Here is a 15,189-nt window from a genome sequence, read left to right as displayed (position 1 = left end):
CTCTTATGGGGCTCCAGAGTGGGGACGATTTGTCCCTCGGCTGGAAGTCGGTGCGCGATCTCCTTGGCCAGATACCCGGCCTCCCGGAGCTTTGTGATGTCCTTCTCCTTGACGGAGGAGACCATCCACTTGCCCTGCGCTCCGGATCCGGACATGGCTGGAGTGCTTTTTGGGGGCGGAAAAGATGAGAACTTGGGCGCTGGAGCTCGAGAATGGGGGAAGCAGAGAGAAAGAAGGCGTGGGTGAAAGAGGTGGATCCTTATCTCTTTATAAAGGCAGTGAATATCAAGCGCCTCCCCACTTGCCCTAAAAACTCGCTTATCCCCGAGGGCCGTGCAGACGGTACGGTGGGATTGCCCATGGCCGTATTGATGAGAATCCCGTAATAAGGGGACACGATCTCTGCTTTGACAAGACGTGTCAATGAAACCGCATCTGAAATATGGAGCGGTGGGCTAGAAAACAGTTCGAATAATGACCGGACGGCGACGTGATGTCACGCTATGAAAAGTTGCCAGCAGATTGGAGTCGTGAAGTATTATACTCTCTACGGTTGTGTGTGGTATTTGTTTTGCAGAGCCAGACACGTTTCCTGTGTTCGAAGGAAGATTTGGAGTATTCGGAGGAGGAACCCGCCTTGCAATGTCAAAGACAATCTGCACGCCGGACACCTCGTCATTGAAGCCTGATTCAGGGGCTACTGAGGGTGTCCCGGATTAAGGGGTCCTCGGACAGCCGGACTATTGATGTGAGCCGGACTGATGGACTATGAAGATACAAGCAGAAGACTCTCTCCCGTGTCCGGATGGTACTCTCCTTGATGTGGAAGGCAAGCTTGGCGACCGGATATGAAGATTCCTTTCTTTGTAACCGACTTTGTACAACCCTAGTCCCCTCCGGTGTCTATATAAACCGGAGGGCTTAGTCCGTAGAGGCAGATATACACAATCATAATCTCCATAGGCTAGACTTCTAGGGTTTAACCATTACGATCTCGTGGTAGATCAACTCTTGTAATATTCATATTAATCAAGATCAATCAAGCAGGAAGTAGGGTATTACCTCCATAGAGAGGGCCCGAACCTGGGTAAACATCGTGTCCCTCGTCTCCTGTTACCATCGACCTTAGACGCACAGTTCGGGACCCCCTACCCGAGATCCGCCGGTTTTGACACCGACAGCGGGCGCGTGCGAGGTTTTTGGATGGGTCCAAGCTATCGGACGTGTATGTGGCAGCAGTCGAGACGCCCGCAAAGCCTCCCCTGGTTTTTCATACGGTGTGCGGGATTTCAGATATCCAGACTAGTTCGCGAACAATGGGTACCCATTGGATGACAAATTGTGTCCAACAAGTATGTTCAGACGTATGCGGGAGTTCTGAGGGTCGATGTTGAAGATCGTCCAACGACATCTTCAATGTGAACCCATAAACCATCTCTTTCGTCCGGACGGCATAATCCAAATGTGTTTTGTCATCCAACGCACTCCAGCACTCATTCATGGACCGGGCCAGACGTCCCTTTCTCTGCAAACTGGGGCTTTGCGGAGGTCCGGACTCGTACACGTCCTTCGTCACGTTAGAATCCGCTGCGGCAATGCGTTCCTACAAGTCTACAAGTACAACGCATAGGTACAGTGCCCGTAGGTCCGTGGCGTGGACGACATGTTTTCGCCGTCGCCGTGCGTGCACAAGTCTCGTCTACAGTATGTTCTCTCTCAAAAAAAAAGAGTCTCGTCTACAGTACACCGATCCCATCGCCTCACAGGAACGCGCCACATCGGCGGCAGGGCGAGACCCTCCGGCGAAGTGGACGTGGGGGCAACGCCAACGGGCGCCGCTGAGTGCTGACCGTGAGGGAGGGAGCCGGTCGTGGCTGCTTCCGCGTTGCTGCCCCCGACGGACGTGCCCACGAGGCCAGTCGAACGCGCACGCGGGGAAAAAACCGTCGCCCCCCATCCACTCTGCGTCCCAACGATATTTTAACTAACTCGATCGACACCTCGTCGTTTTTCCAGGTCGCAACCGCCAAACAAAAGCAAAAGGAGACACGAATAAACAAACGGCCCATTTTTTCCGGCTAAAATACAACCAGGGCAGGAGACTTGGAAGCACGCAGAGGCTGGGGGTGAGGTGAGCGGCAGCAGCAGGAGTAGGAAGAAGAGGAACGGGAGGGAGAGAAAGTCAAAGCCTCGTGCCGTGGTGCTCCCCAGATCCTTCTCACCGCCTTCTTCCTCTTCATATCCTTCTCCGCCTACTCCTCCACCTCCACCCTCCCCCTCATCCATTCTTAACTGCGCCCGCCACCGCCATCTTGTACGCCACCGCCTCCTCTCGCCTTACCTCGTGCTCACCCACTGGTTGGCGCTGTCCTCGTTGTTTATCAGCCGGTCGCTAGCGCAGGGAGCGAGCCAGGCTTGATCGATTGATCCTCGGCGCTGCTATCTATCTATCTGCAAGGTGATTCTTGCGCTCTCGCTCTGTCTTCTTTCTTCCAGCTCCGGATCCAGCTAGTCGTCTGTTTTGGGGGGTGGACGGGTTTGGTTCGGTGGATTGGCCGTCTTTGAGACGCTGTCTCAGATCGAGATTCATCCCATGGCCGTCTTTGCTTCTTTCCGGGATCTTATCCTAGGGGAGAGCGGGGACAAGTTTTCATGGCTTGCCTTTGAGATTCTCTCTCTGTTTTTCACGTCAGTTTCTCTAGCCAAATTCAGGGTTTGGTTCGTAAGGACTTTCCGATTGCGGGTGCAATTTTTTTTCGAAACAATATTTCGGGTGCAATTCTCCATGTACAACAATCAATTGCCTTTGCTCTGTGTCCCAATCCAACTCCATTTCCGAATGGGTTGGCTTATTATGATATTTCTGATCTTCAACTTTGTGATTAGCTGGTTCAGCTCCAGCGGTTGTGTTAGGTGCTTTGTTTCTTTCAGAGAGATAGGGCTGCGTTTACTTGTGACAACCAAATTTTCCATTTCTGCAAAATGATCAGCAAATGGGAGGGATGGCTTCTCTACTAAAGCCTTGGTTGCTTCACATTTTCCATATTATCTTGCCCGTGCCGTACTGCGTAATCATGGCCTAGTGAGTTAGGATAATATGGCTAGGTAGTTAAGCAAAACGGTAGTTCAGCTTCAGCTTTCTCTTAAAGAATTTGGATTCCAATAATTAAAAGCAAAACTGTTGTTCAATTTGTCTTTTAAAATTTGTGTCTTGCTGTTCACACCAATAATTGATACTTGGGGTCAGCGATCACTAAGTTAGTGTGTTGCTTATAGGCCTCTGTTTTGGATTCATCTATTGTTGCATACTTGCATTACAAAGTATACAATTCTTATCTGACAGCCTGCTACATATATTTCTTGCAGAAATTCCTTCTAGTTTGTTGTCAACATGGATTGCTGCTTTATGTTCGGACGGAGATCTCAACATGCTGTTGAAGGCGATGATGGTGAGCATCTTTTGCACGTATTTGCCTGGTCCCTTCCATGCTCAAGCGATTCTCCGTTCTTATACGCTTTCTTCCTTTATTGTTTCTTAATCTCAGGTGAACATAGTGTGAAGGTCTTTTCTTACAATGAGTTGAGAAAGGCAACTCAAGATTTCAGTGGGGCAAACAAGATTGGAGAGGGTGGTTTTGGTTCCGTATTCAGGGTAATTATGCACAGGTTACTGACCACTTCGTCAATGCCTAAAAAAGGTCAAAATTATCAAACACCTTTTGCTAACATTTCATTTTGCTTCACCAGGGAATGCTCAAAGACGGCACACTAATCGCAGTGAAGGTTCTGTCAGCCACTTCAAGGCAAGGTGTCCGAGAGTTCTTAACTGAACTTACAGCAATTTCAGACATCAAGCATGAAAACCTGGTCACGCTTGTCGGATGCTGTGCTGAAGGGTCCCATAGGATCCTCGTTTACAATTATCTTGAGAAAAACAGCCTTTCACAGACATTGCTAGGTACTAACACTTTGTCCTACCGAGCATTTCTGCTGTTCGTCGATCCCTTCATTGGTTCTCGTACTTACAGATGTTCTGCATGTGCTATTGCAGGGTCTGGCTACAGCAGCATCCAGTTCAACTGGAGGGCTCGTGTCAAAATTGCCGTGGGCGTTGCCCGTGGACTTGCATTTCTTCATGAGGAAATCCGTCCTCACATTATCCACCGCGACATAAAAGCGAGCAACATTCTTCTCGACAAGGACCTCACCCCGAAAATTTCTGATTTTGGATTGGCGAGGCTTCTTCCTGCCAATGCAACTCATGTTAGCACCCGGGTGGCAGGCACATTGTAAGCATAACCCAACCCCTGATTTGACAGCCTTCTTTCACATACTGTATTTTCTGTTCTGACTAGTAATTTCACTTCTTTTCAGAGGATACTTGGCTCCTGAATATGCTATCCGAGGTCAAGTGACGAAGAAGTCCGACATCTATAGTTATGGAGTTCTTCTCTTGGAAATCGTCAGTGGCAGATGTAACACCAACACAAGATTGCCTTGTGAAGATCAATTCCTCCTTGAGAAGGTAAGCTCTACTTATTTGCAAGCGTTTATTGATAACCTGAATACAAAATGGTGTCAGTTGCATACTGAAGCAACTATACCATAAGTTCACCGAGCGAACGTTCGAAGAATAATGCTGAATTTGACAAAATCTGCTGCAACTTTTCTACAGACATGGGCATTCTATGAGCAAGAGCGTCTAGAAGAGATCATAGATGCCGACATAGACGAAGACCTGGACATCGAGGAGGCATGCCGGTTCCTGAAGATCGGCCTGCTATGCACACAGGACGCAATGGCGCGCCGCCCCCACATGCCCACCGTCGTGAGGATGCTCACAGGAAGCAAGAGCGTCTCCATGGAGAAGATCACCAGGCCAGCCATGATCACCGACTTTGCGGAGCTCAAGGTCAGCACCAAACCGCACGGAGCGAACCAGGCGCGGTCCAACACGTCGAGGTCCTTCTCCACCACGGAAATATCTGAGCCCTTCTCGTCGTCGGAGAATCACACGCAGACATCTGTATGAAGAGTTGGCCAGGAAATTAGCGGCGTTCGATTTGTACATTGTCGTGGTGATAGATATGCCTGCAATTTTTGGAGGATATATTGCTTTGTTTTTTTTTTCTTTTTTGATTCCACGAGGAGGGGTTGGGTTAACGGGGCAACCTGTCGTTTGCTTGTTGTGTACGATGTAAATATCTGGAGGTGGAGATGATCAACATAGGTTCTTGCAAGATATGATTCACATCTCTGAACCACTACTGTGTTGCATTGCCGTCAGACTTCAGTGTTCACTGTTATGATGACTGACATGGGTCGGCCTGCTGGTCTGGATGGATCCCCAATCCTTGAGGCCAAGCATGACCTCGAGGAGGCATGGTGTGTTGTGAACAATTTGGAATGGACACACATCGACCAAATTCATCTGCAATCTCACACCTTGAAACGGGCTGCGGTTCTGAGCCACGCCTGACGAAACGACCACGCCACGCCGGTGTCGGCATCGGAGAGAACTGGCTCCGTGCAAATCACGCGCGATTACAGGGATACGGTCAAGCAGCTCCACGCCTCGGCAGACGGCGACGGGCTGAGCGTGTTTGAGAAAGAAGTGAAGAACGGATCAAAAATTTCCAAAAATCATCATGTCAACCTGCCGTAAGTCGTAGCCGGCGAAATCGTCGTGGCGTGAACATGTCAAACCATATGGCCCTGTTGAACGGCTCCCATCGTCAACTCGTTAAAGTGGGAGACAGCGAGCGATCGAACGGATTGCATCGTCAACTCAGTGAGACAGCGAGCGGTCGAACCAATGCACAAGTCAGTGATTATCACACACATCCACACCAGCCGTACGCCGGACACTGCGCTGCGCCGGAGACACGTCCTGCAAAACCACGGGCGAAGTAAACCCGGTTGACAAAACCGAGCTGAAGAATCATCAAAAGCGAGGCAGAAAATTCAAAAAAAATAATCATAAAAGCGACCCAAAAAAGGCCCCGGGTCAAACTGTTTCGGTGACAAATGAAACCCGGCCGCGTCGCGCAACCGGAAGTACGCCAAGTACGCCAGGAAGCTGGGGAGATTGTACTCCCTCCTCCTACCGCTGCATATTTTCCCCAGGATTCTCACCTCAGAAAGTACGCGAGGAAGCTGGGGAGATTGTACGCCAAGTACGCGATGCAGCCTTTTTGCCGCCACCACCACCTGTATCTGTCAAGCTGTACCGCGAAAGAAATGTCCGAGACTGAGAGAGAATTGGCGGTACGGCGCAGAGAAACACAGCAGCAGGGCAAGTTGGAGCAGGGGCGGCAGGGCACAACAGTGTGAGCATCTGGCGATTACAATTATTTGGTCCCGTCCCGTTCTCTCTAATTGATTTGGTCCCTTCCCTCCCCTTGAGCCTACGTACCACCGACACTTTGCATGGACCAGCAAAGTGCAAAAAAGTTTACTGCTCGACTCTCAACAATAGATACACACACACATACTCTTTAGTAGAGCAGAATCTACTGATCTATACGTATGGGATACAGACAATATATGCAACTGAAAGATGCGATTCGGCTCGGCCCAGCAGAATAACAAGTGTTCGTTCAGCAAGGATGATGAACAAAGAATACTGCGTGGAAAAAAGATTCATGCTAGACAACAAGAATTAAGGACTTTTGAATGAAGAGTGTTAAAAGAGAAGTTCCAGGTAAACTGAACTGAATGCTCTCTATGCTCTCGACCCGACATTTTAATCGACAGCTCCGCGAAAAGGGGGTGTCATTTCTGAATTACAAGTCATTATAAGAAGTAGCAGCAGCTAAAATGGCAGCAACGAATCGGTGGGTTTTGCTAAACAAGTGGTGGCATGTACTGAAGCCAAGGTGCTGCTAACTCAGCACCCCGTTATTGCACAGTTGTAGACGAAGACGCCGGCGCGCTCCTTCACCGAGAGCACCTCCCAGTCGGAGTCGGAGGCGGCGCCGTTCCCATCTTCCGGGCACCAGGAATGCAGCAGTATCACCTCGCCGCGAGGTCCTCTGTGGCCGCCGATGACCAGCAGTCTATCGCCGCATCCCTTGAAAGCCAGGCCCCAGCCGTTGGAAGAGTCCGCTCTGACGGGCAAGGGCTTCACTATGTTCCATGTGTTGCTTGCCTTGTCGTACTTCTTCACCACGTTTGTGGACTGGTCAGCCGCGTAGAGCTGGTTATTTACAACGGCGATGAGCGGAGGCGACTGGGAGGCGCTGGTTCCTCCGGGGTACATGTCCTGTATTCTTCTCCATGTCCTGGTGTCGAGATCGTATTCCTCTCCACAAGTCAGAGAATGCCTCTCACTCGTCACACCCCCGATGACATAGAACTTGCCATCCATGAAGAAACCTGAGGAGAGTCTCCTGGGCAAGTTCATGTCTGGCAAGGTCTCCCACTGGCCAGCCTCTGAATTGTACAGCTCCGCAGATCTCAGCACCTGCCCGTTCCTATCACACCCACCAGCAACAATGGCAATCTCACCAGAACTTCCTGAGGCAAACAGACAGCGAGGAAAATTCATCGGAGTGCAGCGAGACCAATGGCGTGTCAGTAAATTGTACATCCAAATAGCAAGGCCTGTATATTCTCGGCCAAAGACAAGCAGCTGTGTCCCAACAGCAAGTGACTCCTTGTCCGCACAGGAGAAGCAGTCATCACATGGCATTCTTGGGAGCCTCATCCATCGGTTTCGCGACGGATCGAATGCTTCCCAGGGCATAGCGCTACAGGCCAGATACACCCAATGCTCAACAATGCCATATTTCCTCCGCAGCTTGTACAGATATCCACCGTTAACCAATGTATTGAATTTCTTGTTCAGACAAGAGAGTGAGGGATAGTCTGATCTGCTTGTCCAGGCAAGGCAGTCTTGAGCCAGATCATCATGAAGGCCTGGAAGGAAACAATCATTTGATCCATTGGAACTGGAATCACCTCCTGATTGGCTCTTGACAACAGCATTCTGCTTCTCCACTTCCAGTTCATTACTGCCCAAATCTGAACTGTCACAGCAGGGAACAAGTTGCACATTCACAGCTGAGTGTTTCCTTGGCTCCCTCGGGAAGTACTCATTCCTGACCAGAAGAAAGTAAGCCAAGGCGTACTTCTGCCAGGAATTATCCTGCTGACCTAACAGCCTGAAGAGGTGCAGAACCAGAGAACCAGGAACAGCAACAAGGCTTTTGGAGTTGCAATCTTGTAAATCTTCCATTGTTTTCTCTGACTTATCACCGCAGACCCAAGGACACAAAAGTTCAGAGGTTCAAAGGCTGCCCCTGGAAAATATATTGAGATGAAGATCAAAACAATCACAAGGTTATTTGAAACGTTTCACAAATATTCTCGATCAAAAAGAAAAACAGCAGACAATATGTATACTTTCACCACAGCGACCGGTACAGAGTTCAACATCAGATTCATACAGGAACGTTAACTCTTGTTGCTGACTATTTGCACAGAAAATACTTCGATAATTTTATTACAACTTAACAGTATCCAGAATCAAGCAAGGAACTGAACATCAGCAGCGAAAAGGTGAGAAACTGCATCAATCAACAAGACAATGGCCGTATGATTTGTTCTTCAGGAACTCGGACAGCCAATCGACCAAAAAAGCTCATGGTCATGGAGCTCCACAATAAAAAAAAGCCCATGACAATTAGTTACTATTTGCTTCAATAAATGAATGCCGTAAACATTGTACTAACATCCTTTAATGCACGAAGACAAAGGCCACGAAATATGAAATCTCAACAAGCTGCACAACAAAATCGCCGTAGCATACAACCTGGTAGCACATTATACCTACTATCCGTCAGTTCTAGATCCAAGGCATGAGAAACAGTCCAAAATTAACGGTCCGATTTTACAACAGATTCACATAGAACACGCAAACTGATTCTTAGCTTCGCCGAAAGAACATGGAGAAAGACTGAAACTAGAAAATAATCCCAGATTTACAGGATAAACCCGGCTAAAACACCTTCCTATGCCCACCGCAAACCAATCGATGCACCAGTAAAACGGAGCACACGTCCGGTGGCCGTTCGAGCCATGAAAACGATGTAAAAACCACACATTCTGTCGTTCGGAACCATCTCACATCACTAACAGGAAAGGTGACAAAGACATTTCCCCAACCAATTCAGCAGCCACTGTCACCGTCAGACAAAACGGAATTTAAGTTCCTTGGGTACAATGTCACTCATCACTGGACGAGTCATGGCACTTCAGTTGGTAAAGTCCCCCCAAAAGAAAGAAAAAAAAAGCAGATCACTCCGCCCACCTTCCTTCACAGCGCAAACAGAGGAAAGGGAGACGGGAGAAACAGGGCCGAGTCCTCACCTGAGGGAGACGACGCACCGACGGCGAGATCCGGGCGACCGGCGCGCCCCGACCGGCTCCATCCCGGCGCCAGCCACGAGCGGCTCCCAGAACACCTACGAGCACGGCCACAAGGCAAAAGCGGTTACGACTCTGCGACTAACTGCGGCCGGCACCGCCAACCAAACGAGCCCGCACGCCCGGAGCGCGCCGCGGCCAGGAAACGGGGGGAGGAAGAGGAGGGAGAGGCTCACCGGAGACGGCCGGGTGCCCTCGCCGCCGGAGACGTGTGTGGGGCGGAGAGGGGAGGGGGCGCGGGTCGCCGACGAGATATGGGCGGGGCGGGGGGAGGGGGGGAGGCGGTGGGGACCACCGTCAGTGAGACGGGGAGAGCATGGGGAGCCAAGAGATTTGGAAGCGGGTGTGGCTGGGGGAAAGGCGATATATATACGCCCATGTGATGTGCCCCAAGGCCGAAGTGCCAATGGATTAATTGCAAGCTTTGTTTTTTCACTTTGGCCGCCATCTGTCACGCAGTGGGTGCGGTGTACTCGTTTTTAACCTTTACCGCCCTCGGTCGCCACGCCTTAATCCCACTGTTATCTCGAAACCGCCCAACGAAGATTTTTCTTTAAAAGAAAAATTCCCTCCTCCCACACGAGGAGGTAAAAAATCATGAAAAGTAAAAAAAGTTAGAGCAAGATTTTATTACATGGCAAAATTTGTCGATAATGGCCGAGATCTGGGGGCGGATGGGGGGAATGTGGACGCGGTCACCACGCTCAGAGGCGCACGCATGGCGAGCCAGCCCTGCACACAGCAAGTACCACCGCCGCTCTGCAGATCTGGTCTGATCCGCCCGGCCGCCCGCCCTCGGGCTGAGGCTCGGGCGGGCGGGCGCGCTCGCTCTTTTCCGCCTGCCGCTCCCCCTTTTGCTATAATGGAATGTTTTCGGCACAGTGTACTTGCCTCTCTCGGGCTCAGGGCGAGGAAGGGGGCGGGCGGATAGACGGATGGACGGATGGATGGGTCGACGTCCACGGTGAAAAGAATCTCGAGGCCCGAAAGCTACCCACCCCCACCCCTCCCTACCCCCAGGCATGTAGGTAGGCCACGCACGACCGGTTTTCACGCACGTTGAACCCAGCGCAGCGACAGGGTGAAAAGGACGGCGCATTATCCCCGGCTTATTTCTCATCATTTCTCCGTGTCAGCCCACTACGGAAAAGAAAAGGGCCAGGGCCAATGAAACTTACCGTTGGACGACAAAATACGTGACGCACACCATCACTAGGACAAAACCTTTTTTTTTTGTTTGCTTCGGTAAGGTGCCTGGTAATATTTTTTTAGCACTGCGTTGGCACCGAAAATGGTGGCGCTCAGCAGTGCACAGATAAGGAAATGTAGGAGTATTTTAGTGTCAGCTAGGGTGGCAACTGGCACGTATTTTACTCGGCCGCCGGCCAGCCAGGCTGCGCGATCCGGATAAGGACGGCTGTCCTCTCGCGGAGCAGGGGGGCGGCTGGGGTAAGTAAAGTCACCTCACCACCCTCCTCACCGGTAAACGGGAAAGTTACGCGCCATTGGCGGCCTCGTCAAACACAGTGCCTGCTCGCAAGTGGCCACGCCCCCTTTAGGTAGTAGATAGGGTAATTTTTTTAATTAGGCCGTCGCGTTTGACCGCCGGGCAAAGTTACTGCAGCTCCGCTTGACCTGACCTGACCCCTCCCCACGATTTTTGCCCCGTCGTTTCGCAAAGGCCACCAGGCCGGCAGTGGCAGCGCGCGCCGCGGCTGCCTTTTGATGACGTCATGGCATACACAGACAGATAATGTGTAGTACTAGGAAGTACTGCCAGTAATTAAGGGATGATCGCCGAGCCAGAGAACGCATTACCCAGACGGACCATTGATGCCGTTAAAACATCACGAGATTAAGCAAACCCTGCACTGCATATCGCGTGGTCAGAGTCAGACGACCCGTGCAGCTCTAGCTCTGTCTGTCTAGCTCGACGGATGGAGCCTTGCATGCATTCCGCGTGAGCTGGTACGTACGGTACGTGCTACGTTCGTGCAGCAATAATCGGCCAAACCCCGACGGACGGAAACATCCCATCCGTCGATCGACAGCCCGGAGAGTCCTTTCCTTTCTCCTCCCCGATCCATGACCGGGACAACGCAACCGCAAACCTTTGCACGGCCCGAGCGGGGGCTACGCGCGCCTGCACTGTGCAGCGGCCACTGTTGCGGTCGAGGAAACGCGCGGCCGGCCAGATCTGGCTCGCCACCCGCAGCTGACGGTGGAGGAGCCGCTGGCTGCTGCTGCCAGGCCGGCCCGCCGCCGGCGGCCCCAACGCCGGCCACCCGCACAGTGCGGCACGTTGCTCCTGTTGCCGGCAACAGTGGCGTCGCGCTCGACGGATCGGCCGGTCGAACCCAACCAACCAACCAGCCTTTTCGTCGATCCTCTCCGTAGATCTCCATCATGCCACAGTAAAGCCGATCCATAATACACACACTGGGCTGGGCCGGCGGGCTGGCAGGAGACTTGGTGGGTACGTATCCGTTTCCGTGCAGGAAATGAAATGAATGGATAGAGACGATATAGAAAAGGGGCGGAGGGAATCATCTGGAAGACAGGCGCCACAGTTAGTAGCGGGCTAGCGGCACTGTGGCATGTGGCGCGCCATAATGGTGGTTTAAAGCCTACCGCAGGCCATGCGCATATAGCTAGCCCACTGTAACCACGTTTGGGACTTGCGCTGCTGCTGATTTTCCTTTCCTTTCCTTTCCTTCCAGGAGTCGCTACTGGTAGCTGTAGAATGCGCCTAGCCTAATAAGCTACGCTGTCACACTCTTTCAAGCATAATCCACTGGGCGGACAGGTTCCTTATTTTCTTTTTGCGAGGGAGGAAGGTAATGCTGAGAAGACAGTGACCGAGAGAGGTGAAATGCTGTGGGAGGGCTGATTATTTGGTGCGCACCTAACGGTCTTTTTAGGACTAGGTAGGTGCATTGCACTGCATTGCATTGCATGCATGGTTGACTAATCTTTTTGGAGATGATGCTCTACTACTATCTTTTAGCAGGAAGTTAAACTCCCACATCTCATCTCACTCCTCTTGGCTTTGCACTTTGCAGGACATGGCAAAGCGTGCTAATTAGTGCTTGCTTTTTACTGCAAGGTAGTGATGGTGGTGGTGGTGGTACTCCCCCTAACCTAACCTACCGCAAGTAGAAAAAGGGCGTCCCAACGGGATGGAAATGTGCTCGCTTGCTGCTCTACAGTCTACTCTACTCACATGATCCTCACATGATCCTCACATGCATGTATGCACTGCTAACCAACGCCCCTCTCTCTCTCACACTCACCAGAGTGGCTGGCTTGATGGGTGGCGGTGACAGCGGTGGTGGTGGGGCGCCCCCCTCCTTCCCTGTTCCTGATAGATCCACCAACCCAGCTGTGCCTCCTTTTCTTCCGTTGCCGTGGGCCACCCCCCGCAACGCCCATCTTTTGTCCCGCTTCCTTCCTTCCTTCCTTCCTTGTGTATCCCTCCTCTCCCTCCCTACTTGTTTTTTTCCTTCGCTTTTCTTTTCTTTTCTTTCAGGGAGAAGAAAGCTGGTGCGGTACACTACCAAATGCTCTCCTTGTAAAGAGACCTCACAAACGACGAAAAATAGAGACTTCATATTGATCTGTAAAAAACTGAAATGACATGAGCATCTTTCATTTATCTTTCATTTATTCATTCATGCATCATGTTCAGCGTGACATTTCCTCAACAAAAAAAAGTTCAGTGTAAGAGGGAGGGATGGATCATTGTCCAGCATGCACGAAGCTAATCAGCGAGATATACGGGTCGCAACGAGGGACGCACGGGCTCGCAACGTGGTGGCACAGTGTCCACGCGTGACCCATCGACCGATCATAGGAGAGAGAGCGAGAGGAGGGCGTTGGCAGGGGGCGGAGGAGCGGACAAAGGAGCGCAAAGAGGTGAATTGAAGCGGCCAGGCAGGAAAGGAGGAGGCGAGAGGCGAGAAAGGAAAAACGGGCGGTGGCGTGGCCTTAACTCGGCTGCAGATGCGCTCGACGGTGGTGGTGGTTCCGTGTTAATCCTGCCCCATGTGACCCCTGCCAGTGCCGCTTAATTATTCACGGCCCCATCCACCTCCCCGCCCCACCCCACCCCACCCCACCCCACGGGCCCCGTTTTCGTCTCCTCCTCGGGGGCTTTGCGATCCCGCGGCCACATGAACCCCAACACGGCGCCAAGCAGCAACCGTGCCGGCGACCCTCGAATAAATGGTGCGCCCCTACAACTACAACCTGGTTGGTTGACACGCCAAAGCTACGTTATCTGCGATGGTGCGAGACCGTTAGCTGGGCATTTTCGTTTTCTTTTCTTCGTATCCACTCTCTCTGCCTCTCGCTGTCAAGCTAGCGTAGAGGGGATTGGAATAATGGGCCGCCTTTTGCGCTGGCCGGCAATCAGCCAGTGTGCGTCTACCACCAGAGCTTTATTTATCAGTCCCGGGGGGCTTTCAGCAGCTTTTAGCCTCGCCGGCCGGACGGTTTGATGGATAGATTTCATAGATAGATAGATCTGTGCCATGTTAGATAGATGGATTTGATTTGATTTCCGACGACCCGCTGCGAGATCTATCGATAATGCAATCCGGTACGCCAACTGTAGAGGCCTGGAGGGATCGGGAGGGAGGAGAAATGGATCTGGTGCCAACCCGGCGCCCCCCTCCTTCGTTTATTTAGCAGCAAGCAAGCAAGCAAAGATTCCGCGCGCGTTCGTTTGGTCAGTACTACTGTATATACCATTATTAAGGGAGCCGACCTATACATCTACAGTATCGCGGTTTTTTCTACGGTACTGCGGTACCATACCGCCTATAATAACTGCTGTGCGGCGTACGCGCAGAGCGACGGTCGGTCGGTGTGGCGGTACGAATACGACACAGTAGCGTATTCATGCATGCACAGATTTCATGCACGGGTGTACCGGTAGTTTTTTGCTTCGAGTTTGTGCGGGTGGTGCCGGGCTGGCTGGCATGCCTTGGTAATGGAGGAGTTGCGGAGTACCGCTCGGACGGACTCACGGAGACACGGACGGACACATGTCTCCGCCTCCGCGGCTGGATCTGCCAATCACGTTGCTGGTACATGCGTCTACTTGAAGTTGTCTGTGAGTGGTTTACCAGCAGTACCACCCAAGTTTGTCAAGCTTAATGCGGGCGATTAAAGGCTGTCCCGAATTGAAGTGTCAGTGACCATAAAACGGCAGTTTAAACACGGTTGATATGGCAGAAGAACTGACTGCTCTGCCGTTGGTAGAGCGTGCAAGGGCAAAGTACGGTTGGATTAACAAAAGGTTAGTACTACTCATGTGTCACGCAAGCTGTGATAGTAGTAGTAATTTCAGCTTAACTTGGATGCAGATTTGCATCACAGGTTCTTGCTACATTTCAGTGCGTCGGGGGATATGCCGGGCATCTGGCGCAGTGGCGCTGTCGACGTCCTCCATTACCTGTCGGTGACGCAAAACCTGAACCAGGATTGCAGAGCAGCAGATTCGCTAGAAAGAAAGCTCCTACGGAGTGGTACAATCCTAGTACCGCAATCACAGTCAAGTGCACTGCAACTCCCAGTTCTTGGCCTTCTTTGGAGGCATGCTTCCGGCCTGGCTCCAGGCGCTCCCTTTGATGCCCGGAAAGCGCTGCGCCTGACAAAGAATGAGACAGCAGTAGCACGTATCATCTGCGGCATACGGGAAAGAAAATCCATGTACGAGACATTTACCTTATCGTACAGTAAAGCAAATGCACTACA

General features: G+C 51.6%; 2 protein-coding genes across 3 annotated transcripts; one reads left to right on the top strand and one right to left on the bottom strand.

The window, feature by feature from the left end:
* The first annotated feature begins 2,107 nt into the window (after nt 1–2,107).
* Nucleotides 2,108–5,251, top strand: LOC123046737 (cold-responsive protein kinase 1). Of its 2 annotated transcripts, none has more exons than XM_044470160.1 (7): nt 2,108–2,458; nt 3,367–3,449; nt 3,546–3,652; nt 3,748–3,958; nt 4,052–4,289; nt 4,375–4,525; nt 4,676–5,251. In XM_044470160.1, the coding sequence occupies exons 2-7, from the start codon at nt 3,392–3,394 to the stop codon at nt 5,030–5,032; spliced, it is 1,122 nt and encodes a 373-aa protein (XP_044326095.1). In that variant the 5' UTR covers nt 2,108–2,458; nt 3,367–3,391; the 3' UTR covers nt 5,033–5,251. The 2 variants fall into 2 exon arrangements, with proteins under 2 accessions (XP_044326095.1, XP_044326096.1); XM_044470161.1 differs by having other exon boundaries at nt 2,217–2,458; nt 3,546–3,666.
* A 1,397-nt stretch (nt 5,252–6,648) lies between these two features.
* On the bottom strand, nt 6,649–9,758 carry LOC123046736 (F-box/kelch-repeat protein At5g60570). The gene is made up of 3 exons (XM_044470159.1): nt 9,606–9,758; nt 9,373–9,467; nt 6,649–8,303 (listed from the first exon to the last, which is right to left on the bottom strand). The coding sequence occupies exon 3, from the start codon at nt 8,237–8,239 to the stop codon at nt 6,890–6,892; it is 1,350 nt and encodes a 449-aa protein (XP_044326094.1). The 5' UTR covers nt 8,240–8,303; nt 9,373–9,467; nt 9,606–9,758; the 3' UTR covers nt 6,649–6,889.
* Nucleotides 9,759–15,189: the final 5,431 nt, after the last annotated feature.

The sequence above is a fragment of the Triticum aestivum genome, chromosome 2B, assembly GCF_018294505.1.
Source record: "Triticum aestivum cultivar Chinese Spring chromosome 2B, IWGSC CS RefSeq v2.1, whole genome shotgun sequence".
Lineage (NCBI taxonomy): Eukaryota > Viridiplantae > Streptophyta > Magnoliopsida > Poales > Poaceae > Triticum > Triticum aestivum.
The sequence above is the reverse complement of the archived record's forward strand: the minus strand, read 5'-3'. Positions and strand labels throughout refer to the sequence as shown.